Raw genomic sequence first — 13,269 nt, forward strand, 5'->3', positions numbered from 1 at the left:
TTTACATTTTTCACACACACACACACACACACACACACACACACTGAACAACAACATTTAAATCTGACAAATTTGCAGCTTTTTCAGGAAAGAACAACTCTCATCCTCCATTGGTTTGATCTGTGGATGGACCGACAAAGAAAAGAATTTCTATGTCAGCTGCTGAAAAGATGCTCCAAAACCCAGCTCAAGTAAATTCTCAATGCATAATTTCTGATCTTACATGATTCACACACAAGAACTCCACTTTCTCAGACAATGAATTTGTAGTCAATGGCCCGGTTTCATAGACAGGGTTTAGCCTAAGCCAGGATTAGGCCATAGTTCAGTTAGGACATTTAAGTAATTTTTATAAACATGCCTTAGAAAAAAGCGTTACTGGTGTGCATCTTAAGACAAAACAAAGGCACTCACATGTTTTAAAATCAGTCAGTGCAAGTTTCTTTCAGTTGAAATGGCTCAGATTTACATTTTAGTCTAGGACTAGGCTTAAACCTTGTCTGTGAAACCGGGGGAATATATATTTTTATCATTTCAGATTCACCAGGGATTGTTTGGCAGAATCAGTCCCCATCACTCAAATGGACTTCACAGCTGTGCTGCCTCGCTTTCTGTCTCTCTACATCATGTCCTTCCTCAGTCCTCGAGACATCTGCTCTGCAGCACAGGTGTGCTGGCACTGGAAATTTCTGGCAGAGCAGGTAAGAAATTAATCAGTACAAATGTGACTTTAATTTATTAGATACCAGGCTTTTTATTACATTTCTGTTTAATTTAAACATTGTTAGCCAAAGTTTTCTAAACTAGGGTAAATTTAGTTTGAAAATCACTGCCAGAAATGTCAAGTTTACTCACCCACAGTACAATCTCTATGTGATTCTCTAGGACTGTCTGTGGTCTCCAAAGTGCATCCGCCTAGGCTGGTTTCTTCCCTACAGCCCTTCAGATCATGAGTATGGGGCGTGGAAAAGACATTATGTGGCTTGTACCGCCAGTTTAGATATTCTGACTCCACGGGAAGCAGCAGGTGTCTATGGTACCTTGAATGAGAGTTTGACAGCACCAGAGGAGCAACAGGATAGATGGAGAGAACACAAGATAAGACAAACTATCAGACAGAAGGTAGCAGAGCATAAAAGTGAGTGCCAGGGTTCCAGCATTTCATGTACTGTACATGCCCTTAGGAAATGATCTGATCGAGGTTAAGGAGTTTTAATTAATATAAATTATCTGAGGCTAATTATCTCAGTTGGCTGACAGTCTGGTCCTTATAGTCCCGTCTGATTTTTCCACAGAGGCTGCTTTGAAGACCAGGAGGGCATGGTTAAACACCAGCAAATTGGGCACATCATTTACTGGAACCATTCATAAGCCACTCAGTCTTACTGCTGCTCTTGTTCAATTTGGGGTGAGACACTGACAATAAAAGTTTAAAGCAAAAGCTTTAATTAAGATGCATAATTATTAACTAAAAAGTGTTTGTCTACTAACCTGTCCCATCCAAATTTAATTTAATTTAATTTAACTGATTATGTTGATCATGTTAGTTACTCATCTTCAAGTTGGATGTAACACTGTTAGTCTTGTACTACATGCAAGGAAAATGTACACAAAAGTGTTATTTGTCATGGTTGTCTTATGTAGGACAAGTGTCGATTGAAAAGTTCACTCTCTAGTGTGGATATAAGAGAACCACGGCTTGATTTAAGCTTGAATAACACTCTTGGGAGCACCAGTTTATTGAAAACTATGAGGTCAGTATTACTGTGAACAACATTGGTGAATATCTTTCTGGATTTTTCTATACTTATTTTGGTACCTTTTGTAATTCTTCTCACAACAATATTTAAAATATAATCCTGAGCATGCTGTTTCCTTACAGTTCACTATTCATCCAGCCAGTCAAGTCTTCCTATAGACCTCTTCCTCATTTCCTGCTTGTGTCATCTAGCGTTCCTGGATATGAAGTAAAACTTTGTTATTTCTCATTCATGTCTATCATTGAGTTATGTCTCTTGTTGATTGATAGACAGTTGTTTATGAACCGAAGGATTTCAACTTCATATTTCTAGCTGCTTCTGGCAGTGTCTGTGGTGGTTTTACCATATGACTCACAAGGAATGACCTTGGAGGCTTTGCTTTCTCTGGCGGAAAGGGTGATCCAAGGCAGGATGGTGCAAAGTCTCGGCATTCTGGTGACAGGGAGCACAGAAGAGATAACTCTCACAGATGGTAATTTCCCTGATTAATTCAACATTGGGTCCAATCTTACTTAAAAAAAACAAAATTAACAGGCAGTTTTAGGGGCTCCGTATTTGCCTGCTGGAATAGATTTTATGATTTTTTTTTTCTTTATGAGGGCAGATTTTATAACCATGTAAAACACAGCTGCTGTCGAATTTATGCCAAATACTTGAATTACTTCAATAAATTGCAATACAAAGTAGCTGTAAATCATGAGAATAAGTCAACATAACAAAACAAACACTCTACTAAATCATCCATATCTATAGGCTTAAAATATAATGTAATAGAAGAGAAAATAGAATGAAATATTTGAAATGTAAAGGTTTAATCTCTGTAGTGATCACATCCTCTCTCTCTCTCTCTCTCTCTCTCTCTCTCTCTATCTATATACAGTGGGTACGGAAAGTATTCAGACCCCCTTAAATTTTTCACTCTTTGTTATATTGCAGCCATTTGCTAAAATCATTCAAGTAAATTTTTTTTCCTCATTAATGTACACACAGCATGTACATTGTCTCTTATCCAGGGCTGAGCATTAATGAGAAGACAGTGCTGAAGCCGTGTGTGAGGGAGTTCTGGGAGAATCTGTGTGGTTGGGTAGTTCCTGCTTCAGAAGGAGGGAGTCTGAACATATTTGCTCCCCTGGCAGCTTCTGGTAGAGTTTGTCTGTTTTGTCCCAGTGGCATTTTGTCCCATGTAACATTTTCTGTAAGTATCTTTTATTCAGGAGTTGTTTGATTGTTCAGGTGCAGGGATGGATCTGATGAGGAAGTTGTCCATTTTGACTGGTCTGAATGTCAGAGCTCCCACAGGGATCTGTACGGGTTCCTACCAGCACAGTGAGTTGCAGAAAAATCTCTTAAGAGTGGGTTATTATATATTCAGTCAAAAGTGTGAACACATTATTATTTATTACCAAATTTTAGAATAATAGTACAGTTATCAAAACTATGAAATAACACAAATGGAAGTAGAATTATGTAGTGACCAAAAAATGTAAAAAAAAAAAATCAAGACTATCTAAGACCTTTGTCTAGATTAGAGCACTGCAAGCTCTGTTAATTCAACCAACTTCATGAGGTGCATCCTGGGATACTTTTTACATAACTAACAGTATAGAAGATGTTCTCATATATTTAGCCCAAATGTTCTATCTATCCATCCATCCATCCATCCATCCATCCATGAATGTAATAAAATGTAATATTTAATTATAGAATTTCAGTATTATGTATATTGTTTCTATATAAATATTCTCATACAAAATAATAAAGAATATTAATAATTCTTAATAAATCATTATAATCATGTTACTTTTTAAATTTTAAATATACTTATATTTTATAATATATCTTTATATCTCATAAAATAATATTCATATTCAAATCATAATAATAAAAACATTTCTTGTTTAATTTTAATTTTATTTAATTTATTATTATTATTTATTTATTTGATTATACATAAATTAAGTCAAGTACCACATGTTTTTGAAAGCGCAATTTCTGTATTTCTGCTAGTTTTCAGTGAGTGGTCTGGGTCTGGTGAGTTTCCTCCACTGGTGTACCTGCATGAGAGCCTCCTTCTGAGCTGGTGCAGACAGGCTGAATGGATAGAGGAAGCCTGTAAGGACCTGCGGAAACAGCTGGGGCCACAGCTGCACTTTATGTGTCAAGAGATCAGAGGCCGCATCCTGGGCAAGTCAGAAATTAAAACATAGTCTTGTGCAGTTACGTCAGTTAAATACCTTATATTATAGGAGGGTATCCGGTGTGTGTATTCAAACCATTTTCCTGGTTTGTGTGGCCTTTCCAGGTCTGTTCCTCTGGGATCATATAAAGATGCCTGTCATTTCCCTTAAATCAGAGGTCATGCAGTGTTTGGTTCATGGGCTCGTGGCCCTGATGAATGAGACTCCGGTAAACAAGAAACATTTTGTTCCAGTAAATCTCAGATTATCACACTTCATTATACTAAATCTGATTCACTGTTTTTGCTGTCGTGCTGTAGAATGATCCCTTAGACTTCTTGGGACACTTTCTACTCAAGTCATCAGTCAACAGTGGTTTGAAGAACATCGACACACTGTTTCTTACAGAAAGTGCTTCCTTTAATGACCTCAGTCCAGAATCTCCAAAGGTTAGTTTACCAAAAATGGTTTACCAAAAATGCCTTCATTGCTTAAAAATGTGTCTTTTTTGTAAGGGCTTGTTAAGTGATGCAGATAGACGCAGTGATTTGTGCAAAGAGCTTTTAAATAGTGAGAAAACATACGTGAGACAACTTCAAGCGGTGGCCACAGTGTACTACACTCCTCTCAGAGCGGCACTGGACTCCAACCGAGCCATCGTCGGCTCAGTCAGTCTCATCACCATCTTCAGCTCTCTGCTGGACGTTTTGGAGACAAACAAGTAAAATACTTCCCCTGTTTCCACATGTACTTTTCTGTTTCTATTTCTGTTACTTTCTCATTTTACTTAGACTCTGCTCTTCACAGTGTTTTTCTGAAGGAGCTGACTGAGAGGTGGGAAGAGTGGGGTCCGCTGCAGTGTGTGGGGGATGTTTGTGTCAAGTTTTGCACCAAGTTACGGGTCTACACTAACTTTTTCAACAACTATCCTACCATTCTAAAAACGATAGACAAGGTATGTTAATGTGACTTGAATAATCCTCTTCAATAAAATATATTTTGATATTTTTTTTTTTATAAAGTCTAAGTTGATATCATAATGAAGAAAATTTCATTATCTCATTAAAAGAATGAAATTCTTGAAAAGAAAACATTGATAAGATATTTTTATGTTATTAGAAACAAAGCAGTGAAGCTTTGCTAAATATTAGAAATATTTTAAAATACTTATTTGCCAAATCAAAGTCATGTGGTACAAGCAATGTGCAGAAACATGCAGGGGGGAAAAAAACTGGATAAAACAGGAAATGATAATATAGAGACCCCCACAGACCCTTATGACTTTGTCAATGTCAGCAAGTCTCTGACAAAAAAAAAAGTTTTTTTTACCTATTTATGACAAGGCAAGGTTAGTTACATTAAACTAATAATATTTATGAAATAATAATTCATGATATTTATAATATAATAATTAATCGAAATTGAAGGTAAATACATTGTTACAAAAAAGTAAAAATACATGCTTTTCTTTTCTATTCATCAGAAATTCATCAAAGTGTATCCATGGTTCCCACAAAAAATATAAAGCAGCACAACTGTTTTCAACATTGATAATAAAAATAAAAAAATGTTTCTTGCACCAAATATTAGAATTTATTTCTAAAGGATCATGTGACACTGAAGACTGGAGTATACTTATATATACTGGAGTATAATACTTTTGTAAATTATTTGATATACTGAATCATTGTCATTATCTGTTGCATAATTTCGTATGTCTTGTAGTGCCGTGAGATGCTTCCTGTTTTCCGCACCTTTCTGAAGAGACACGACCGCACTGTTGCTACCAGAATGCTGAGGTACAAATTACAACTCTGGTAGTTTTGTGATAAATAACAAAGTTGTACAAGAGCGACTCTAGCAACACTCCAACTGTACATTCAGTCTCCAGGAGCTGTTTCTCACACCGTCTGCACGAGTGGAGGAGTATATGACTTTGCTTCAGGCATTAACACTACACACCCCGTCTGAGCACCCGGATTACACACAGTTATCATCTGCCCTCAACACACTGCTGTCTTACAGAGGCTTCATCCACAAGGTGTGTTCAAAAACAAAGTGCTCAGTGAATAAATATGAACATGTATGTGTGTTTACCTTAATTTAAGACTGTGCTTTGCTATTCACTTCCAGTTGAAAAAGAGTCTGGATCGAGACTTGAGAATCATGGAGGCACAGAGCACAATCCAAAGATGCCCAGTAAGTTGCATAGTCATCACAGCAATCATTTATTTACAGAGATCAGGTTCTCACAGGCCATTAAAGGTCACAAGGCAAGTTATCTGTACTTAAAACAACAGAATATTTGCAGTGCACTATATGCAGATGTCAGTGTTCATACACATAGTGTAACAGTATTTTTGTACTTTATTTAGAATTTGGTGGAGGAAAGCAGATACTTGATCACCAGACAGGATGTGGCATTACTGAGCTGCCCTAATGGAGACATTGCTGCCTCTCTCAGGTGCTGCCACTGACCTGAGATCAAATGACAGAGAAACAGGAGTCTCTCTGTTTACCTGAAGCCAACCTTTTCTGTTTGTAGATGACTAACAACAGCATAACTCAATATGTTTGAATTTACAAGCAAATTAATAAAAAAATTATTTTTTATTAAAGAAATAGTTCATCCAAAAATGAAAATTTTCTGAAAATGTATTCACCTTCATGCCATCCAAGGTGTAAAAGAGTTTAAAAAAATTACATCACATTTACGATGAGTAAATGAGAAACAGCAATTGTTCATCAATGGATCCCCTGCAGTGAATGGGTGCCGTCAGAATGAGAGTCCAAACAGCTGATAAAAGCATCACAAGTAATCCACACGACTCCAGTCCATCAATTAACATCTTGTTAATTGATGGATTGCGTGTTTGTAAGAAACAAATCCATCATTTCGCTTCTGGCCAAAATAAGAGTCCATAATTCTTAAAAATGCTTCCTCCAGCGAAAAAAGTCCATCCCCTGTTGTTCTCTCACATCATATATTTGTTATATGACATATTTGTTAAGAACAACGATTTGAAGTGAAATACTTACCTTAATGATGGATTTATTTATTTCAAACAAGCAGCTTTTTGCTACACAAGATGTTAACAGATGGACTGGAATCATGTGGATTACTTGTGGATTATTGTAATGTTTTTATCAGCTTTTTGGACTCTCATTCTGACGGCACCCATTCACTGCAAAAGATCTATTGGCGAGCAAGTGATGTAATGCTAAATTTCTCCAAATCTGTTCCAATGATGAAACAAACTCGTCTATATATCTTAGATGGCCCGAAGGTGAGTACGTTAAGCAAATTTTCATTTTCTGGGTGAACTTTATATTCCTTGATGGAAGCAGATTTGCTCAAGCAACCCTACTGATCTGTGATATGTTTATTCTCTTTTTTTCTCAGGATGTATGAGCATGTGAGTGACCTGGGATTGTTTCTGTTCAATGATGCTCTAGTGCTGACCGAGAAGAGTGTGTCAAACGTGCCATTTAGTCTGGCAGTGAACACGACTCACACCTTTCTGGCCTCTGTGGCCCTTCACTGCCTAAATCTCACAGAAATCACAGATACAAAGTGTATGTCATTATTACTACAAACTGAAATGCAATGTTCATGATGTTGTCTATATACCATATATACTACTGTACACTACTCTACCAGACAAAACTTTGGAATAATTGTGTTTTTTTTTTATGTTTTTGAAAGAAGTATCTTATTCTCACCAAAGCTGCATTTATTTGACTTTTATCTGGCTTATATGTCATATTTATTATTATGTTACAAAATATAAAATAATATATGTATATTTCAACCTATCCATAATCTTTTCAGATGTTCGAAACGCTTTTCAGCTGGAGAGCCCAAAGCGCCAGTGGATCTGTGCTACAGACAGAGAAGAGGACAAGATCAGGCTGCTGTCTGCTTTACGCAGTGCTATAAAAGCTGCTATAACACGTAACTAAAGATGAACATAGTACTACAAATATGAAGAAACTATGATTACTTATTACAAAGCAAATTGACTTGGTATGATTATAATGTTTGATTTTCATGATTAAAGTATGAATTATTGAATTATAAAAGTCTATCTTTATGTATACTGGATGATTTTAACCTTGTGGTTTTTAAGTTTTTAATATATACATGTTACTTTATTGCTGAAACAATGCAGAAAAATAGGATAATCATACATGGGGTTATACAATAATTTTCACGATAATTTAAATATTCTTCATATTTAATTTGCACACTTGTGAAGGGTATTAAGGCATTTATTTCAAATAAAAAAAATATACTGTTCTCACACAAAATTTAGGTTGCACTGCGGGACCTCCCAAAGGAATACAGATATCAATGGGACAATTGTGCCATTTATACAAAAAATATAATTAAAAAGACAAAAATCCCTCACCACGTTACATGGTTACACCTTAGCTGCAAGATTAGCTGCCACTAATAATTAACATTTTTAAACTATCATCTGAACTATTAATCCAATGTATTTAGAATCTTTATCTACATCACACAACATGTCTCCATCATTGTAGTGTACAAAATTGTGGTATCTGCGTAGTTGCATATATGTTTTTGTATCAGCAGGATACGCACGTCTGCTTTAGACAAGAAAATACACAAAATATATCAATATGAACCTTTACCAGAAAGCCAACATTTTGCAGAACTAGTACTAGTAGTTCTTGACTTGCTTTTATGCACAAATAGGTTTTTTTTTGTGTGCAAACATATAGATAACCTTTCAAAAGGTTAACAAAAACTTAAACGTCTGGTTATAATTAACATATAAAACAGAAAAGAATAATGAAGTTTACAATAAGATTAGGCCTTAATATAAAAAGTAACAATTATTAAATTACTATTGCTTGATCTCTTCAACCACCCACGCAGCAATTAAAAAAAGTCCTATAAACTCAAGAAATACATGGTGAAATATCACCTGTTGTGGGATCCATTAATGATTTTTTATTTTATTTTAAAGTGCTTGAATCAATCACATCAATTAAAAAATAATTAGTATTCACCACTCCTTCATTGATTCAACATAAACATATAAGATATTGGAAAATTGTTTTCTTGCATGGAAAAAAAACAAATTACTAAAGCACAGGAATTCCAAGGACTGGATCATGACTCCAAAGTAAGATTCATGTATCTTGAGAACACAATGCAAATACCTTTGCATTCAAAACAAACCACATATTTCAACAGCTTGAGTAGTGTGCCTCTGTTAAAGACTCTCAACATGCTCAAAGGTGGATTGTGAATGCAGAACCTGGTCTGCTGATGTTTATCTAGTGAAATAAACTCTGTAATAGACAACCTTTGGCCTCCAGAGGGAGTAGGAATTGTCAAATTTCAGAAGATGAACTCCTTGACCAGGATATTGGTGGCTGCCTGCATAAACCTCCTCATGGCTGTCACGACGGGAAACGGGGACAACCTCATGTACCAGTGGACTTCTGCCCTGTTCTGCCTGCTTCTCTCCTTCAACTTGTTCTGTGCCTTAAATTAGGAAACAGAATCAAATTAAAAAGAAATCTGATATAATAATGAATATTTGATTAAGAATTTATCTCCTTGTCAAAGAAATCTACCCTCTTACCTTTAGTTTCAGTAGTTTCAGTGCTTGCTGGCATGGTCAAGTCCTTCCACTCAAAGTACAGCCCAAAACCGATATCGTAGTGATCGGTGGCGAATTCCCAAAACAGGTGTGAGCCATCCTGATGAGTGGGCACCCGTACTGTCAACACCTCCCCTTGGCCCACTGTGATCACAGAGTCCTGATCGTGCAACACCTTTTCCTTAAACTCCTTAATCTGAGGCCGTGTCCACATAGAGGGAGCAATGATAGGTATTTCTGCATTCAAGAAAGAAAGAAAGGTTAAAAATATATATATTTTTGGTTGTATGCTAGAAGAATTTTTTTTACAATTTTATTTTACAATTATATTTATACATTTTTATTACTGTAGAATACAACCAGAAATAATAGACACAAATACATAAATATTAAAATTTAAAAATAAAATAATTATATACATAAAATACACAATTTTATACCATCATTTGATCAAAAATACAGTAACATAATAATATTGAGAAATATTATTACAATTCAAAAGAACTGTATAATTATATAAACTGTATAACTGTATACAATTTATTCCTGTGATGGCAAAGCTGTATTTTCAGCAGTCATTACTGCAGTCTTCGGTGTCACATGATCCTTCAGAAATCATTCTTATCTCATTCTATTATTTCTTAATAATATTTGTGTGATACATTTTTTTTTTTTCAGGATTTTTTTTAATGAATAAAATGGTAATGATAAAAGTCTTTACTATCATTACCATTACTATCATTAGAAAATAATAATGTAAAAGTATTCACTATCACTTTGATAAATTTAAGAAAGTATATAGACAGACAGACAGACAGACAGAAAGATAGATAGACAGATAGACAGACAGATAGATAGATAGATAGATAGATAGACAAAACATACCTCCCGTTTTGCCTTCCACACACAAATGGAAGGCTTTTGAGTCTGTCTGTTGTTCCTGATTTTCTAATGAATTTGATTGGATGTTGGGATTGCAGGTGGGCGCAGCTTCATTTGACACAGGAGCAGGAAGAGCTTCTGACGTTTGAGTCACATTTGAGTCCTGCTGCTTCTGCAAGGCCATCTGAAGTCATACAGGAGAAATGTAAAGGGGTTATGACAGATTTTTTCATTATTATAACATGTTCCTTGAGGTTCAGTTAAAATTAAGTATAAATATATTTTTTTTCTTCACAAAAACATATATTCACAAAAACATTCTGTCTGATATGATTCGTTTTAAGGAATTGAAATGTAGCTGCTGTCAGATCTAATACAGTTGACTGCTTCATCTTTCAACAAACGTTTCTGTGCAAACTCTCCATTAGACTGTGCCTCATTTACAAAACAATCAGCCATCAAATTCTCCTAACATATGATCCTCCACCGTGATTCGGAATGCCATTAAAAATAAATCATTCACCCATTCCTGCTGAAGTCCTTTTGAAGGCTGCACAGATGAATACATGCTGTTTAAACCGGACAAATGTGAATGTTCCTTTACTTTTCCATTTGTCCTGTTGTCAGGAGTAGCTCAAGCATGTGGAGTACATCAGAAATTGGCCAGATATCTGTATATTGTGTCCAGTGTAGACAGCACCAGTGATTATAATGGGTTTCATTGGCTTTTGACACAACGCAACACTCGTGTCCGGTGTAAACAGGTGTCAGCTGTTAAGTGACTGAACGCCAGTGGCCGTGGACAATAGTGCGATGATGCAAAATGATTTCTTGGTGTCTTGCTTTAGAGGCAGTCATTCACAAATGTATATGCCAAAGGCGACGTCACAAATCCCACAATATGCAAAACAAGACCTTTTTTTGTACTGAGGAAGACGTTTTAAGTGATGACACTTGCAGTATGCTTAAAGGAACAAAGACCTCTTAGTATGTCAAAATATTAACGACCCTTTAAGAATCCAATAAGAATCTGATAAGAAGCTTACTTGAATCTAAAGTCTCCAGTCATATTCGTACCTGCTGTAAGCGGAGGGCCTGGTGGATGTACTGTTGGTAGTGCTGTTCCTGCAGCTGTCTGATGAGTAACTGCTGCTGGTCTGGATTGTCTGGATGCTGCTGTTTGGCATACTGTTGAAACTGCACTGCTGTTTGTGCATTCAGAACAGCCATGATATGTTGTCTGTACACATAGATGGTGATACACATAGAGATGAAAACTTTTTTAAAGCTGAATTCTATGAAACCTCAGTTAATATTCATTCAAGTTTTTATTTGATATTCTATATGCTCAATATATACACTATTTAAGGGTTTGGAATAATTAATATATTTTTTTATGTTTTTGAACATATACACATACAGTATATATATATATATATATATATATACACATGGTCACCGTGATTTTGGCAAGTAAGACATGTTCCTGGATCAACATCTTTTGTTGATCCTGGATCAACATTTCTGTCCAAAAATATAGACTAAACCCAATCCCTACCCCTAAACCTAACCCTACCCATAATTTATTCCTAAAATCAGTGTGAAATTATAGCTGATTAACAAGGGTGTAGAAGCACCTAACCCGGTTCGTAAGCCTAAAACAGATATTTCCTGAAAAGTTATCTCTCAATTCTGATTGGTTAATTGGAATGTTGTTCCAGGATCAACAAGGATGTTGTACTTGGTGAAATCACGGTCACCATATATACATACAGTTAAAACAGTAATATTGTAAAATATGAATTGAATACATTTTCAATCTACAATAACTGTTTTCTATTTGAATATATAATACATGTTATAATTTATTTTATTCTTATTAATATATATATATATATAATTTATTATTATTAAAGTAAATGTATTCCTGTGATGACAAAGCTGAATTTTCAGAAGCCATTACGCCAGTTTTCAGTGTCACATGATCCTTCAGAATCATTCTGATTTGGTGCTCAATTATTATTAATTATTACTGTTGTTACTCAACTCAACTCAACTTTTATTTATAAAGCACTTTCAAAACCATTCAAATGGACCAAAGTGCTGTCCATAAATAATAAATAATACTAAAATTCATGCAAACATAAAATAACAACAAGACATAACATCAAGAAAAACATGCAGCCAATCCCTCACAATTCTCTGACCTAATCAAACGCCGAAAGCTTGATAAAATAAGTAGGTCTTCAAGTCCTTTTTGAAAATGTCCATGCTTGACGAGGATTTTATAAATAATGTTAACACATTCCAGAGTGCAGGAGCAGCAACAGAAAAAGCGCGGTCTCTAGTACGCTTCAACCGAGACCGTGGGACGGTTAGGAGCATATTCTGAGAGGAGCGCAGATGACGTTGAGACTGGTAAGAGATTAACATGTCCTTTATATACTCAGGAGCCTGATCGTGCAATGCTTTATAGACAAACATTAACACCTTGTATTGTATTCTGTATTTTACAGGTAACCAGTGAAGAGACATCAATACGGGCGTTATATGATCCCGTTTTCTGGTGTTTGTTAAGATTCTCGCAGCAGCATTTTGGACATACTGAAGACGGGCAAGCAGGGATTCACTTATGCCTAGATAAAGAGCATTACAATAATCCAACCGTGTGGAAATAAAGGCATGCAAAACAGTCTCCAAGTCCTTGTTTGAAAGGATAGGTTTCAGTTTAGACAATTCTCTTAACTGAAAGAAAGATGTTTTCACAACGCTGTTAACTTGACGATCAAAGCGGATTTCAGAATCGAAAAT

At 35.5% G+C, this 13,269-nt stretch overlaps 1 protein-coding gene and 1 pseudogene across 1 annotated transcript in view; one reads left to right on the forward strand and one right to left on the reverse strand.

Moving 5' to 3' along the window:
• LOC107733166 (epithelial cell-transforming sequence 2 oncogene-like) overlaps positions 1 to 7,900 on the forward strand; it is an 8,139-nt pseudogene extending 239 nt beyond the window's left edge.
• Positions 7,901 to 8,137: 237 nt separating this feature from the next.
• Positions 8,138 to 13,269, reverse strand: part of LOC107733167 (Golgi resident protein GCP60-like) — a 9,057-nt gene continuing 3,925 nt past the window's right edge. Inside the window, exons 5-8 of the mRNA XM_016544699.1 lie at positions 11,536 to 11,698; positions 10,462 to 10,642; positions 9,559 to 9,813; positions 8,138 to 9,458 (exon numbers count right to left, since the gene is read on the reverse strand). Of these exons, the coding sequence (XP_016400185.1) occupies positions 9,244 to 9,458; positions 9,559 to 9,813; positions 10,462 to 10,642; positions 11,536 to 11,698 (814 nt within the window). The 3' untranslated portion in view covers positions 8,138 to 9,243. The remainder of the gene's footprint in view (positions 9,459 to 9,558; positions 9,814 to 10,461; positions 10,643 to 11,535; positions 11,699 to 13,269) is intronic.

Source organism: Sinocyclocheilus rhinocerous, unplaced genomic scaffold, assembly GCF_001515625.1.
Source record: "Sinocyclocheilus rhinocerous isolate Xijiao unplaced genomic scaffold, SAMN03320098_v1.1 scaffold8, whole genome shotgun sequence".
Classification (NCBI taxonomy): domain Eukaryota; kingdom Metazoa; phylum Chordata; class Actinopteri; order Cypriniformes; family Cyprinidae; genus Sinocyclocheilus; species Sinocyclocheilus rhinocerous.